The sequence below is a fragment of the Falco biarmicus genome, chromosome 12 (assembly GCF_023638135.1).
Source record: "Falco biarmicus isolate bFalBia1 chromosome 12, bFalBia1.pri, whole genome shotgun sequence".
NCBI classification, from domain to species: Eukaryota; Metazoa; Chordata; class Aves; order Falconiformes; family Falconidae; genus Falco; species Falco biarmicus.
Window position 1 is genome coordinate 9,158,244 of NC_079299.1, and position 14,766 is coordinate 9,173,009.

Genomic DNA, 14,766 nt, shown 5'->3' on the forward strand with positions numbered 1-14,766 from the left:
AAGTTCCCAGTTGGCCATAGATTTATAATTTTTTTCTTTGTTATGAGACAGACGTAAGCGGATTAAACATCATCAATGCAGTAAAGCACCTTGTCCTTTTAGCTACGATTATGCTGGAGGAATAATCATGCATTCTTCACTGTAAAAATATAATATTAAAAAAGGAGACTTACACTTGGAAGTCTTCAAGCCTCTTCAATATTGTAGTTATACTTGTTATAACATATGTAGTCTCATCTTAATGTATAGTAGCTGTGAAGAATTAAATAAGCAGATGGATATATTTTATAAGAAATGACATACACCATCACTGTTTTCACATTACTAGAATAAGCTGATGGTTAAAGGAAACAAAAACTTCAGAGCAACAGGAGAAAATATTCTGATTTTTTAACAGGAAAAATATCTCGTTAATGTAAATGGCCAGTTCTCACCATTTGATTATGCATTTGTAAAGTATAAAGTCATCAAAAACCTTTCCTGATTCTTGGTGTTCAGCAACAGCTGTGATATATATGACCATGAATAGAAATGAATGAGAGCTAAATCATGTGTTAATCATTTCCAGAACTAGGTCAAACATAAGCTCTCTCTTGATGCTTACAGACACAGCTGTCTGTCACCGTCATCCTCTTCAACTGTCATTAGACTACAAGTGATGAACTAACAAGTTGCAGGAGCTGTGGTACCAAGCACCTACACGAAAAGTGGCCTCAGTCAGAATTCCTGCCTTCTCGGGGGCAACAATGAATTTCCAGTTTGTTCTTCACCACAGAGACACGGCTCTGGGTCACTGCGCCGTCGATGGCGAGCGGCTGCCATCACTGGCTTGCACAAAGCAGCGTGACTCATGCCCTTGCCCAGAATAGTTTTTTCTTTTCTTTTTCCTGTTTGAGGCCTAGATAAAGCGTTCCCAATAATTGCCATAAATGTCATTAGTTAGATTTCATGGGGAAGATTGTTTCTATGTTTCTTCAAGTCACTACTTCCTTTGCTTGTTTGCCCCGGTTATTAAACTTGCACTGCCCCCTTTTTAATTTCTTTTTCCTTTAGATCTGTGCAGCAGTAGTGGCACAGAAGGGTCTCGGTTCTGAACTGGGCACACGAACCCTCTTGTGAAACCGTAACAGTGTCCGTCCTCGCAACAGACTCCCCCAAAAAGGGGATGGGCAGAGAGCTGGACAAGTTTTTAGATACACAGTCTAGTGCTCTTGGCATCTGGTTTAGCACTGGAACGACTACACACTTCAGTAGTTGTAGCTGGTTGTACTGGCTGTAAATGACTCTGGAAACAGAGCCTAGCAATACGGGTAGTTTAAGTAATGATCTGGACTAAGGAGGACTTAAGGATGAAGTTTTAGTTTTACAAAATATACCCATCGTTACATACATTGATATATTCTGAATGAGATTAAGATACAAACTGTTCAGTCAGGCCAATGGTTGCAAAATGTTCATGTTTATGGCATTGTCATATATGTGTTCAGGGGACTGTGAGGAAATAGGAAGGACCTTTCTGTTCCAAAGAAATGTTTAGGTGTTGTTTAAAAGCCACACTGACTGTTTCAGAGTACCCAATTGCTCTGTTGTCCAGAGCAAAAGATAGATGGCAAACTAATTCTTGCCTCATCTGCAGATGGCAACACTTTGCAGTGGAGAAGATACAGAAGCTTAAGAGAGAAAGAAATCCTACAGGCACAAATTTCTTAAAGATTTGAGCTTTTTTTCTCCCAATTGATCTTTAACTAGTTTCTGACAAGGCTTTTGTATGTTGCTATTAGCATAAACCAGAGGTAGGTATCCTGTGTTGCAGGGAAAACAGAACAAGTGGAAGCAAAAAAGCAAAGATCAAGCACAGAAAAAAAAAATCAAGAGGGTGACCAATTCCTAGCAGGCACACGGGAGTCTCACCTAGCATCTGGCACACAGCTTTGGAAAACAGGAAAAACGAAGCCAGACATTATCTTCTGAAGTAATGGGAGACCCATGTCAGAGGCTGTTTGGTCAGTGTCTGAAACACAGCTCACTACACATTCTTATTCAAAACTATTAGGTATATGTGTGATTATTATTGCTGCAAAAACATGCAAAACAAAGTATGGGCAGTCTGTTTCGTATTTTTTTACAAATTATGCATATATTCTCCTCTTAGCAGCGATCCACTGGCCCAGATTTTGGTCAAAATACCAGTGAGAAAAAACAAGAGTAATCTCGATCAAGGGAGAGGAGTTACATTAAGGGCACATGAAAAGAAAGTTTAGCACCTATTTTGCTTATGTATGAGTGATCACTAGTTTACAGTTCTACTTCCATTCTGTCTTTGTTTCTTTCTGCTCCTCTCTTACCACTGAGTAGCTCAGACTGCAATTGCAAGTGCCCCCTGTTTGTACCATGAGCAAACACACAGAATGGAGAAGGCTGGGGTTTTGATGTTGAATACCTTGACCCAAAACAAAAAAAATCTCACCTTTCATTAGACAGCATAATTAAGAGTAAGAAAGAGGATTCAGTGTGGGATAATTCTAATCTAGATTATACGTGTTATTAGCCACTACAATAATCTAAACTTGTATTTGAGAGCAATCATGTCACACATACAATAGCACCAGTGAATGAATTTTTTTTAACTAAATGTTATATAACATTTGAGTCTCAATGTTTTCCTTGAAGTGCCCGAGTGATTTACCTCAACAGATTTCTGCACTTGGGAATTTCTTGACCAAAAGATTCTCAAAGGAAGCGGTTTAATGCAAACTCTCACTATGCCACATTTTGGCAGTGAATGCTTAATGCAGCAGTGCACTAATGAATTGCTCCACTGCATCCTCTGATCATGAATATGAATCGGAGTACTATAAACTGAACTCAATGTACTGATAAGTGACTGTATCTGATTGTGCCAGCAGCCAGATGATTTTCTCATTAATGAGCTGAACTACTGAAAGATGGAAGAATACAAAGCCAAGCCAGCTTTGCATTGTCTGAGCTTCTTTGTTGACATTCTTCCAGGCATACCAGAAACCTTTGTCAACACAGGAAAGAAAATTCACAAAAAAAAAAAAAAGTTTTACAAATACAGTTCAGACAAATAAAAGCTTCAAGGCTGAAATTCCATTGCTGATTGCATGGATGTGACTCCTTTGTGGTTCAGTGTTTCTGTTGTATTCGGGTAATCCAGGTTTTAAAATTAAGGAATTATGCACATCCTCAGCTTTTCAGCCTCTGCTATTCCCAGTATAGGAGCCCATGGCCACCAGTAAAAGGCAGAGCTCCTCATCTTTCTAACAAAGCCAACTACGCAGAACTTCTACATTCAGTAAACTGAGGACCGAGGATTTATGAAAGACATGCTGCAAACACATCCTTTGAAATAACTGTAAACGTCTAGCAATCTTTTTTAATTTTGATGCTTTCAGAGTCTTATTCAATGTCAAGCATCGGTATGTCTAATTCCATTATTGTCTACAAGCATGACCATCTTGCTTTGCAGTTTAAGTATGGCCACATGTCAGCTGAGACCGCTTCAGTACAAGTCAAGAATGAGGCATCTAGATCAACTGCAGAGCCCTTAACGGTTCTAAGACCTCTGCTCTTATACGGTAAAAAAAAAAAAAAAAAGAGAGAGAGAGAGAAAATAAAAGAAAAAGGAAAACAAAAAAGAAAAGAAAAGGAAAAAAAAAAAAAAAGCGGTTCCTTGAAAGCGACAGCATCACAGTTGGACCAGAAAGTGTGGAGTAAAGCCGTGGTCAACGCTACTATAGCCATCTTGCCTCTAGAGGGCATTACAAGCTAAATGTTTTCTCTGGCAAGCGTTGAGAACATCTTGGATCTGCCCAGAAGGCAGTTCTTAAATTACCTAAATTAAGATATTTTTCTGTGTTTACAACATCAGCTATGTAGGAGTCAAACAAAATTATTGGGCAGCAACACTGAAAGATCCTTAATCCTCTGAGTAACAAAGGATAGATTTGGTAAGAAGTTACCAGACATTTTCTAATAGCCCTGAATCTCATGATGCGAGATGTCGTGAGCAACTTCTAGCACATTGCTCTTCCATTTTAATGTCTTCGCCTGAATCCTTTTTATGAGTGCTGTGATCCGCAGTGGTGGTTAAACACAAAGATCGTTGGCCAGTAGCACAGAGGCTTTGAATCCTTAGTGCTTGGCAAGTAGGCCAGCATATCTGATATAGAAATAAATAACATTATTATTTGACTCTTTCAAGATCTGCTATCTATACAATGTGTTCAGATATCGGTAGACATCAAAGTATGATGTTCCAGACTTTTTATACATTAAACAAAGATCTCTAAGTGACATGCTAGAGATACTCTACTAGTGAGCTAGTATGACAGGTTCTTTCCAGTAACTACAGCTTCCTAAAGGTGTTTCATAAGCCTCTTCAACCATGAGTATGAAAAAACCCAACAGTAATTTTTTTCCTCTGTACATGTGGACTAAACCAGTCCCAATCACAAAAAATATGTCTGTTCCTGTGGCTGAAAAGCAAGGATCGTGCATGCCTCGCTGAAGGCCATATTTTGTTATCGCAGAGAACAGCAATGAGGTTGCTTTGGTAGAGTTTGGCTATATACGTTCTACTGTTCGCTTTTGTTCAACTACAATTGACTGAAATACATTTAATGGGACAATTAGGGTAATTATGCCTCTTTTTCTGAAGACTGATAAACAGTTTCTTATGTTTGTCTATTTCTCTGGCATTACAGTGATTCTTTTAGATTTTTAGATACTGCTGGGAGTAGTTTGCTAAATGTCATAGCTAACTACATTTCTAAGAGGCTACATAAGTTCAGAGTCATCAAGATCCATGAGTCCATTTCAAATTTTCAGCGTTCCTTTCCCGATGCCCTTATCTATACCCATTCTGTGTGTTAAGATTTTGTACTGTGAGAACAGATTGTACCATCCCCTATAAGAGAGAAAACCCTTCTCTAAAGTACACACCATTCATTATCGGAATGTTATAAAACAACAATTTTATAAATAAGGAAAGCCTACAGTAAATAGAATATTAAAAATACATTACTCCAAATATATTACAAAGAGTAATTTGATAACTAAAATTGATACGGTAAACTATATCAATAAGAAAGATAAACAGGAGTAAAGTAAAATCACACAGTCACTTAGTGTTTATAGTGATAGACTGGTTACTTAATGACTTCATCAAGATCCTTACTGTCTTGTTCACTATATTATTGCCAAAAAAAAAAAAAAATCAACATTTTATCTTTAACTGGCTTTAGATAAAAACTGTTAAGTTTGCTACATGCAAACATTTTTTATTTAAACAAGACAGCAGAAAAACTTTCTTTGCCAGACAGACACATTCACTTGCTTGCCACAGAGGGTTACCAAAGGAAGTGGTAGTCTATCCCAGAGTTACAGAAATTAGGTCCACCACAGGGCTAAAGTTTATCTTTTATCTCCTTTCCTATATACTGCAGAGTTGCTAGCATTCACTTCCAAGTTATTTTTGAATGATTCCTGATGTCCAGTTCCTCTACATAATAAAAACCTACTGGTGTTCTCTGCGCTATATTATACATTCTGAGCTTTTGTAATCAAGGGAGTACAACATGCCGAAGGTATCCCAAAACTGGGATATTTTTACTAGCAGTTCCTTTTAATACTGAGAGTTTTCTCTGTCAGCCTCATCCATAGGTAGAAAAAATGTAGGGGCAGGTTCCCTAGTCCATGCTTACAAAGGTTCCTGGACTCTGCAGCATCTGACTGGGAATTAAAACTAAAAAAAAAAATAAATAATAATAATAATAAAAAAATTAAAAATCTATCTGAAGCTTCAGAGTTTGACATGTTTTTCTATTTCAAAATATATTCAAGCTAATCCTCTGTTGACTCTCTGCATGTGTTTATATGCAGTTTAAGAGAGTAATAAAAATAATAAAAAGTCTATACTTAATGGAAGAATTGGTAAAGGTCTCACTAGAATAATTATCAAATAGTTTGTATAAATGTACTGCATAAGTGCTGAATGTATTTAATGAGAAATTGAAGGGTTCTGGGATTATAGTGTGGCCACACAAAATAATTTGGATGATATATGCCCACAAATGACATAAATTCTGTGTGAGCTCCAGTTAAAGAAAAGTATTGATTCCCTATGAAACTTAATTGGTAAAAGAACCCCAAAACCCAAACCTGGCAGGCAATACGGTTAATACTTTATTAATTTTGTGGGTATTTATTTATCTAATAAAATTAACAGATCTGTTTTCATGTAAGAAGGTTTCTGGCAAGTACCTAGCGGCTTAGAAATGGAAAAGTTGGGGTTTTTTTCTTAAGAGGAGGAAAAGCGTGTATGCATCAAAAGATTAAAATTAGAAGTGTTGGTTTTAACCTCCATCTGTGCTCCAGACCCTTAGCTATGGGCACTACTGCCAGTGCAGTACGGGCTGCATAGTAGGCTTCCTTTTGTCTTGGGGTCACAGAGACTGAAAGGAAGAAAGAGAAAGAGAAAGAAAGATTAATCTGATAAAGGCATTTCTAATCGGACTGATGGGAAACTATGGTACGAAGTTAAAGAGGCAACACAGGGTGAATTACTGGGATGAACTACCTTAAAGCTGAAGCAATCAAATAGATAACTCTCACATATAAAAATTACTGTGGCATCTTTATTCATCAACAGTTTTGCACAAGAGTTTCATGTTCAATCCCTTCCATGAACATCTAAAGCACTCTGATACATTTGGTCAGATTAAATCTTACAGGGGAGACCCAGCCACTGAGCTGGCTGCTTCTCACTTCCCAAAGTTAATTTCTCATTGACATGCAGAAGAATAAACTATTCAAAGCTTGAAAATGACAAACTACAAAAAGTAACAACAGTACAGCCCGCTGTCTGCACCCATAACCTACTGTAATGGAACTGAAAGTGCTTTTACTCTGATGTATGACAGCAGTAAAACTTTTTTCACGTAGGCTAACAGTTGAAAACCGCAGAAGTGAATTTTGTGACTCCAGAAAGTATTCACACAGACATCTCATGGAGGTTTTCTGCATATTTGTAGAGGAAAAAAGAATCACATAACAAAATTCAGTAATAAAAAGCCTACCATTGAGCAACAGATGAACAGATACATTTGATTCAAATATAGTCAAATGATGTGAAAAGCAAACATGGTATCCTAGCAGATTCAGCACAAAACTCCTGTAAAAATTCACTCATGATTTTAAGAATTAGCTTACAATTTGCTCTTAAGAAATGCTGAAGTCTTCCCATGACACTGAATTGTTTGTCTTTTGAAGCTAATGGGCTTTGAAGATACTCGATATTTTGCAGGATTGCGTGCTAGTGAACACAGCAATACCAGTTTTGTGTGATCAAATGTGTTCCTCTTTGCCAAGCACGACATGGTTATGTACCCACATAACATGGCACTAGGAGTAAATACACAGCTACTGAGAAAGGAAATCAAGTGGCTATAGAAAAAACGATCTAATAATAAGGTGTATATATTGTTAGAACTCTCTTTTTTCCACGCTGATGTTATGTCACCCAAGGAAGTGCTAAAAGTATATAAAATAGTATCTTCCATGTAAAGAGCCTATCCTGTCCTTCTGAAGAGATGAATCAGTATCCAAAAAGGATGTATATTAACACTGAAAATGATGAACAACAATGATGAACCAGATCCATTTATAGTTGTGAGAAAAAACAACGTAGATGTAACTTTTAAACTTTTTTTCTTTTTTAAGTGTTAAACTCATTTACAAATCTGTAATAAACAAACATGATTCCAAGTCTGTTACTTAATTACTCTAGTTCTGTATCCTAAAGGATTTACATTACAGAAAATATAGCAATTTCAGAAACCATTTTCCTAAGATAATATTTTTTATTATTTTTTTTTTAAAAAAATAAATAATATAAATCTTGGAAGCTGTATTGCTTAAAGATCAAGCAAAACCAATTAAGACTACTTCAGACACAGTATACATTGCTTTACAGAAAGAGTACTTTATGGGACACTCCATCAACATACTGCTGTGCATTTGCTGAAATACATTTATTGATTACTTATCAGGTGTCTTATACAGTCTAGTTTACACTATTTGACCAGTTCTGGAATAAGTTTTCCCAAACTTTTCGAAGAGAACAATCGATGGTAACACTGTTCGAAAGTCCTAAAGAAATAAGAGAGACAAAAAAAGTGTTAAGTTGGCTTTCACAGTTTTACATGTTCAGTGTTTTTTTTAATAGGTATTTTAGAGCTCTAAATATTGTCTTCTAGTTACATTTCATCATATGAATTAGAATGCAAATGATGCAAAATAGTGTATAGAGGCATACATTTTTTTCATTATATGTATATTACTTTGAAGAAGAGCACAAGGACTGATTGATTTAACTGCAAGCAAATATGTATTTCAAACTCTAAATGACTATAGGCACTGCAAATATTTCCTGCTCCAAAAATGATTTTATAGTCTTTTGCAAATCATGGTATACAAAATCTTATTCTCCTCCTTGGCAACCAGGTAGGTTAAAGGCAGCAAAATATCCTTGCAATATTTTAACTTTTCTACCTTGGTTAACATTCAAACATGGATAGTAAACCAGCTCCCTGAGAAATGGTAATAAAATGAATATATATCAATAAGTATTAGTAGCCACAAAATTATTAGGTGTTCCGGTAGAAAAAATACAAGCAGGGTGATTCCTGAACATGTTTTTTCCAGGAAAAGTGCATTCATTTTTTTTAAAATGAAAATGCTTACAAAGCTAAATTGAATAAGAGAGAAATGTAAGTCAACCTGTGACCTGAGAGCACAATCTAAATACAGCCAACAAACAAGAAAGTAAAATAATCTAAGTATTCTAAAGAGTATTTTGATTTAACTACTTACTAATAAACACTCATGCTAAATGAGCAAGTCTGTGGTGTTTCAGATCAAGATTTTAAAGCATTCTTAATAAAATTATTTTCTTTGACCCTAGAAATACAGGGAATAGTGTCATCAATACAAAATGTTTGTTTTGCATTAAAATTGTTTTCCCTTTCAGAAAGTAACATGCCACAGACGAATTACCAGCTTTCTAGGATCTGTTGATTAACTTCGACGAAAGAAGTTGGTCTGAACACTTTCTGCTGTTTTCTATCATCAACATGATGCTCTGTGAAAGTGCTTGGGTGAATGAAAGCTAAATTTTTCACCTTTTCAACACACTTCACAATTTGAAAAGTTTTGTTTTCTCTTAAAAAGAATGAAAACTTTTTTTCTGAAAAATGACATGAAGCAGAATTATCATTCCGTGGCTAATTTAGATATAGCTACTTCACAGACCATAGTTTAGCTGAATCTTCATAAACAGGACAACTACAACTTCTGGTAAGCTTCTTGCAAACACTGCCATGGCCTGCCTGCCTTTCTTCTGCAGTGTGCATTGCCAGACCGTGACCACATCATTTCTTACATCTCATACTTCAATTTATTTGCTATGATTCCTCCAACATTGTGGTGCGTAAATCTTAAAATAGCAAGGTAGACATACAGACGCAAAACGACATACTCTCTGTGTGGTATGGAAGTGAGTACTGCCCCATTCTTAACTGTTCACAGGATTTAATTTTTAATGTTTCTCTATGCCTTGTACTGCCCAATTTCTTACCCAAGAAAGCTTATTTGCATATTTTCCTATTATACTTTAAAAACAGCACAGTTTTTTTAATTTTCATGGTGTACTTGGCATCACAAGCACCTTCTTACTGCAGGAAAAGTTGTCCATGTAATTATTATAATAAATATTGTTATAACTCCAGCATAACTGCAAATAGTTCCCTTTGAAAGTGAAGCTACATGTATTTTATTCAGTAAATCCACCAGGCTAATATTGTTCAGGGGAATGGAAAAAAACCCAGCTCTAGTTGCCGAGAAAGCAAATAGATAATACAGCTGTAATTTAGGATGAAGCAGTAATTCAGAGCAGAAGACAGGATCCTTTATTTTGAAAATAGGAAGTATTACATGCAGGACGGTTAGGTACAGTTTAACAAAAAAAGCAGTGAACTTGGGGTGAGACAGGGAAACCAGTAAAAGTGTACCCCCCCCCCCCACATCAGGATAAAATCAGGAATAGGAAGTCTGAGCACTGAAGAAGTCTTCATTTGCTGGAGCAGACGGCTTTTGCTATTAGGATGCCTAGCCAAACAAAAACAATTGGCTGCCAAAATTAGCTCCTTGGGACAATTTAGGAGCCTTTGAAGTGAACAGTTTTTTGAGCTGGAACTAAGCCCAGGTCCAGCTTCAAACTCAAATCAAAATGACAAAGAGGAAATTTTCTGTGCCACACGCCCCCTCGGTGTAAGATTACTTTGGGTTGGCAGCTGTACTGTTTATCTTGTTATTTAAAGCTATTTCACTAGATACTCACAACTGAGCATTTAAACAACTGGCTCCGATTATGACGACAGCAGTTATGTTTGACCACATTTAGGAAACATCACATAGCCTGATGGATAAATAAAAGTGTTGCTGCCTTTACGGTTAGGCTAATCAAAGAAGTTTAGAATGTGCACCAGATAAATGTCGCACAGTATGCATATAAAATATAAATATATTTTTGAGAAAAGAACCCCAGGCATTTCTGTAGTTGAAGACTTAGATTTTAATCAGGTATGAGAAAGTACAGCCTGAAAACACCACGTGGCCTTGCAAGATGCACCTCACAGCACTGAAGGGTGTCTGTGCCACAAAGGGAAAGGAAATAGAAGCTGGGTTCTCACATCTACCTAATTTGATGGTGAAATGTAAGTTAAATCGTGCAGTGAAGCACTGCAATGCACTGCTGGTGGGTTCTGGTAGACTGCCAGGATCTTCTTGATTTTAAGCTGATTGCTGCATAGTCTAGGATGTATGAAGGTATGTAAATAATCCTTTTGAAGTTGCAAGAACAACAATTGTGAGTGGAGAAAAACAGGCTTCTTCAAAATTCTTTTCACTGTTATTCCCTCATTGCTGGTAGATGGAATGAATTCGCTTATAAATACAAACTCCCACATATTGGTGGGACTGACCCTACCGTTTTGCGGTCTCAGGATCAGAGCAGCATGGAGCTGAGCTTTATGGAGTTTTTCCACAATGCTTTCTTCAATCATTCTGTATAATTCTCAGCACCAGAAACCTCTAATTCTCAGGCCCAAGACCTATTTTTAAACTCCGAAACAAAGTTAATATAACACTTCCTTTTTAACCTTGTCAAGCTTTGACTCCTTTCACCCTGGTAAATCATAATTGACTCAAGTTCAACTGACAGAGCTCAACAAGACCTACGGACCCTTTTGATATATTTGACTACTTGACTGTCACGTGTGCTCATCAGTTCTAAACAATGAAGTCAACAAAGGTGACATAAAGCCACCAAAGATTCGGCTCAATCAGCACACTCTGATGTCGTGGATTAGACTTGCTAAATGCTCGCAGCTTATCTTTGGAATGCTATTATTAAAGCAAATTCTCAAGAGATTTTACATCAGAATAGGCAGACATACATAAATACAGATGATGTACAGGTAACAATGGCAAACCAACAAGACCTCATGGACCAACGCATCAGCTTGAAGGCCTTCAAGAATGCATTCCCTCATGTTCTAGTGATAAATGTGCACTAACTTTGTTTCTTTTCAATTTTGAGAGTATTGTACGATTTCCTGTAATATTAAAATGCACTTTGGAATGAGACAGGAATTACAATTAAGTATCTTCTTGGAAACGTAATGATTTAGAAAGTCAGGTGCTTCAGACCAAAGCAAGAATAGGCCGACAGCAGCCAGAAAGTACCATTATGACCATTTATTCTCAGCTTCTGCAGACACACTTCAGGTAATTTCCTATAGCAAATCTATCAAGTCCATAATAATTATGAAGCTGTTAAGCATGTGATAAACTTGGAACAATACACTTATGATACCTAATTTACAGCTTTGCAGTCTTTCTCTATAATGACAAAATTTCATTTTGTTGCATAAAGAGAGGTTTGGTTGCATAAATGAAGATTAAAGTTGCATTAGGTTGAATGCATGTAAATTTGTCTGAGCGCAAAGTCCTCTTCCGAGACAATCTAACAATACTGAATACACTCTATAATTGCACAATGTCAGCACATGACACCATGTGCTGTGCAAAAACTAAACCAATCCACAAAAGGTCTGTATCTCATAAAAAAACTTTTTTGTAGTGCTGGAATTATTTTTTGCTCCTATAGAGACCTACTACTGTAGGTAACATCTGTTAAAAATCAATGGCAGAAGGAAAAGTGGGCACAGCTGCTCGAATCCTAGTACTATCTTCATGCTGCTGAACGAAATGGGGAACAAAACTCACTTTTCTTTAGCCTGAAATCAACATCCACAGGTACACATCAAGATTTTAGAGGAGGCAATGCCAAATTCTGCATAACAGTCCACGCAGCAGTTACATTGCTAGTGCAGGGTAAGCCCACCACTTGCTTTCCCCACAAAGCTGGGACACCCCTCATTTGCACACCTCATCGGAAAACCAGGCAGTACTGCCAAGTGGCGCTGTACAGCCATAGTCCACAACCCCCTCTGTTTAATACTAAGTGGTCATATTTAAGTATTCCTTATGATCCTAATGGTCGTAATAGTAAAATTCGAGTTTTAAATTGAGCTGTCATAGCAAGCCTCCTGACCTATTAATAGCCACAGAGGTCTCTAACAAGGAAGCAAACCAGAAATGGCAAGCTGTTATACCAGTAAAACGTTGATCCAGCTAACTTATTCTTAGCAAATTTATCAATACTGGTTAACAGTACTTCCAACTAGTACAGGGCCTTCTGACATGACAAAATGAGTGTAACAATCCATTCTGTCAATACAACACAAATGTCATTTCAAGTGCTCAAAACCCACTAAGCTGCCCTAAAAAAGATTGATTTATCTGCTCCAGTATTTCTTTGGGGCAAACTTTTCTCACAACTGAAACCAATTAGTGGGCCTGGCACTTGTAGTGCAGAATGTAGGTCAGCATCAAGTAATAAAAAAGTATTGACTTTTCTCTGTCTGTAAGCAGCATGAAAGGGGTGCCATGGCCTTGTCGTATATGAAAAGAGCTCCATTAATTTCACTTATTTCAACCAGGGCTGTCAAATACTAATGCTTCTATTGCACTTTTCACACAAAGTACATTGACACCAATCCTGGCCCCAGTGAAACAAGTTTACAATATTTCACTCAGTGAAAGGGGTACCTCAATTTTTAATTCCCTGTTGTACATTTAGTCTCTTTAAGCAGGTTTGCTCGTAAGACCTATGGAGGGATATGAGCTGGGACATTAATAATGGCTACACACTTCTTCCCATGGGCAAAAGAACCTATTTCTTGGGCACAGCTTCAGCAGCTAATTAGCCATAAAGTTCAGGACACAGTTGTTTGGCATAACTCCGTTTTTGTGGCTGGTGGGCACAGACTGCCGATTTTGCTTTCCGCCGTGGAGAAATATCCAAAACCGAGGAATAGGTCTTCTATGACTTCAGGCTATAAAATTGAAAAGCTAATGTGTTTACCAATTGGGTCAACTAGCCCCTTCAAATAAGAGATAATAACAAAAGCCTGGCTCATGCCTTAGGGGCTGGATCTCATTGTGTCAGGAGGAGGTATTGACTTCCAGGGAAAAGCATGCCTAATCGCAGCTCCTGAGCGACAGGACAGTGACCACTGCTGTGACGAAGTGGGTACAATGACACCTTTCCCCATCCAGCTTGCCAGTGCAATGCGGAGGACAAGGACAAGGAGCCATCAGCTATCTCCTCCTTTAACTGGCTGCTACTGCTACCAATTCTAAAACCTCTAAATTTTGCTCTTTTGAGTAAGTGCATTGAAAAAACCTGCACTTCCACGAAGACTTTATGAGCTGCTCCATATTGTGGATCAACACAGCGGTGGTCAGACTGACCTAAAATTTGATGATCCTGTTCCCTTCTGTTCTCTGCAATTTGCCACCTAAACTGGCTGCTTGCTTTTTTTTTTTTTTTTTTTCTTTTGGCAAGTGAAGTTTATGGTTCTTCTTGACAAGCTTGAGGACTCTGGGTGTGATGTCTAAGTCATTCCCTAATTACCTCCTGCAAATGCAAACATCACCAACAACAATAAAACTCTTTGATTTAAAAAGACTGGGTGGCTATGGTAGAAGGCAATTTTCTACTTGCTTTAATGACTTCGTTAAGTGCAAGCCTTACCCTTTGAATCAACTTGCTATTAGATCTTAAAATAAAATGGTATTGTATAGTCATCATAAAAGGAAACTTTATAACCTACTGTGTTATGCTTACATCAGGCAAGTTTTTTCTACTTGTTAGTTTTAGTCTTCTATTGACATTATGATAATGTGTTGTAAAAAAAAAAATCAGGAAATTATGTTCACAGTAGGAAGTCTAACAACACGATTTTAATATCCTATCTTCCAAACAGAAAGAGAAAACATTAATTGCAATTTAATTTATGTAACAAACATTTCAGTATTATTACACTTAAATTTTCATGGAGATTTCTAACTATCACTGACTCTTACACATTTAATCTTTTGGATTATAAATGAGGCAACCAAACCCAAAGAGTGCTTGCTAGAAATTATGAAAGATTTCTAATTATGGTTCATGAATTTGAAAAACCACTGACCTGATAATCACACAGGTTTAGATACTTCCTGCATGGCATGTCCAGTGCAAGCAGCACAGCAGTGTGTGCTCCTCTGTGACAGCCC

At 37.2% G+C, this 14,766-nt stretch overlaps 1 protein-coding gene across 4 annotated transcripts in view; it reads right to left on the reverse strand.

Annotated features, from left to right (window-relative positions):
* Nucleotides 1-7,903: 7,903 nt before the first annotated feature.
* Nucleotides 7,904-14,766, reverse strand: part of SPATA17 (spermatogenesis associated 17) — an 89,715-nt gene continuing 82,852 nt past the window's right edge. For all 4 annotated transcript variants that reach the window (XM_056357114.1, XM_056357113.1, XM_056357112.1 and 1 more), the window contains one exon: nucleotides 7,904-8,172. In XM_056357114.1, coding sequence (XP_056213089.1) covers nucleotides 8,092-8,172 — 81 coding nt within the window. In that variant the 3' untranslated portion in view covers nucleotides 7,904-8,091. The remainder of the gene's footprint in view (nucleotides 8,173-14,766) is intronic.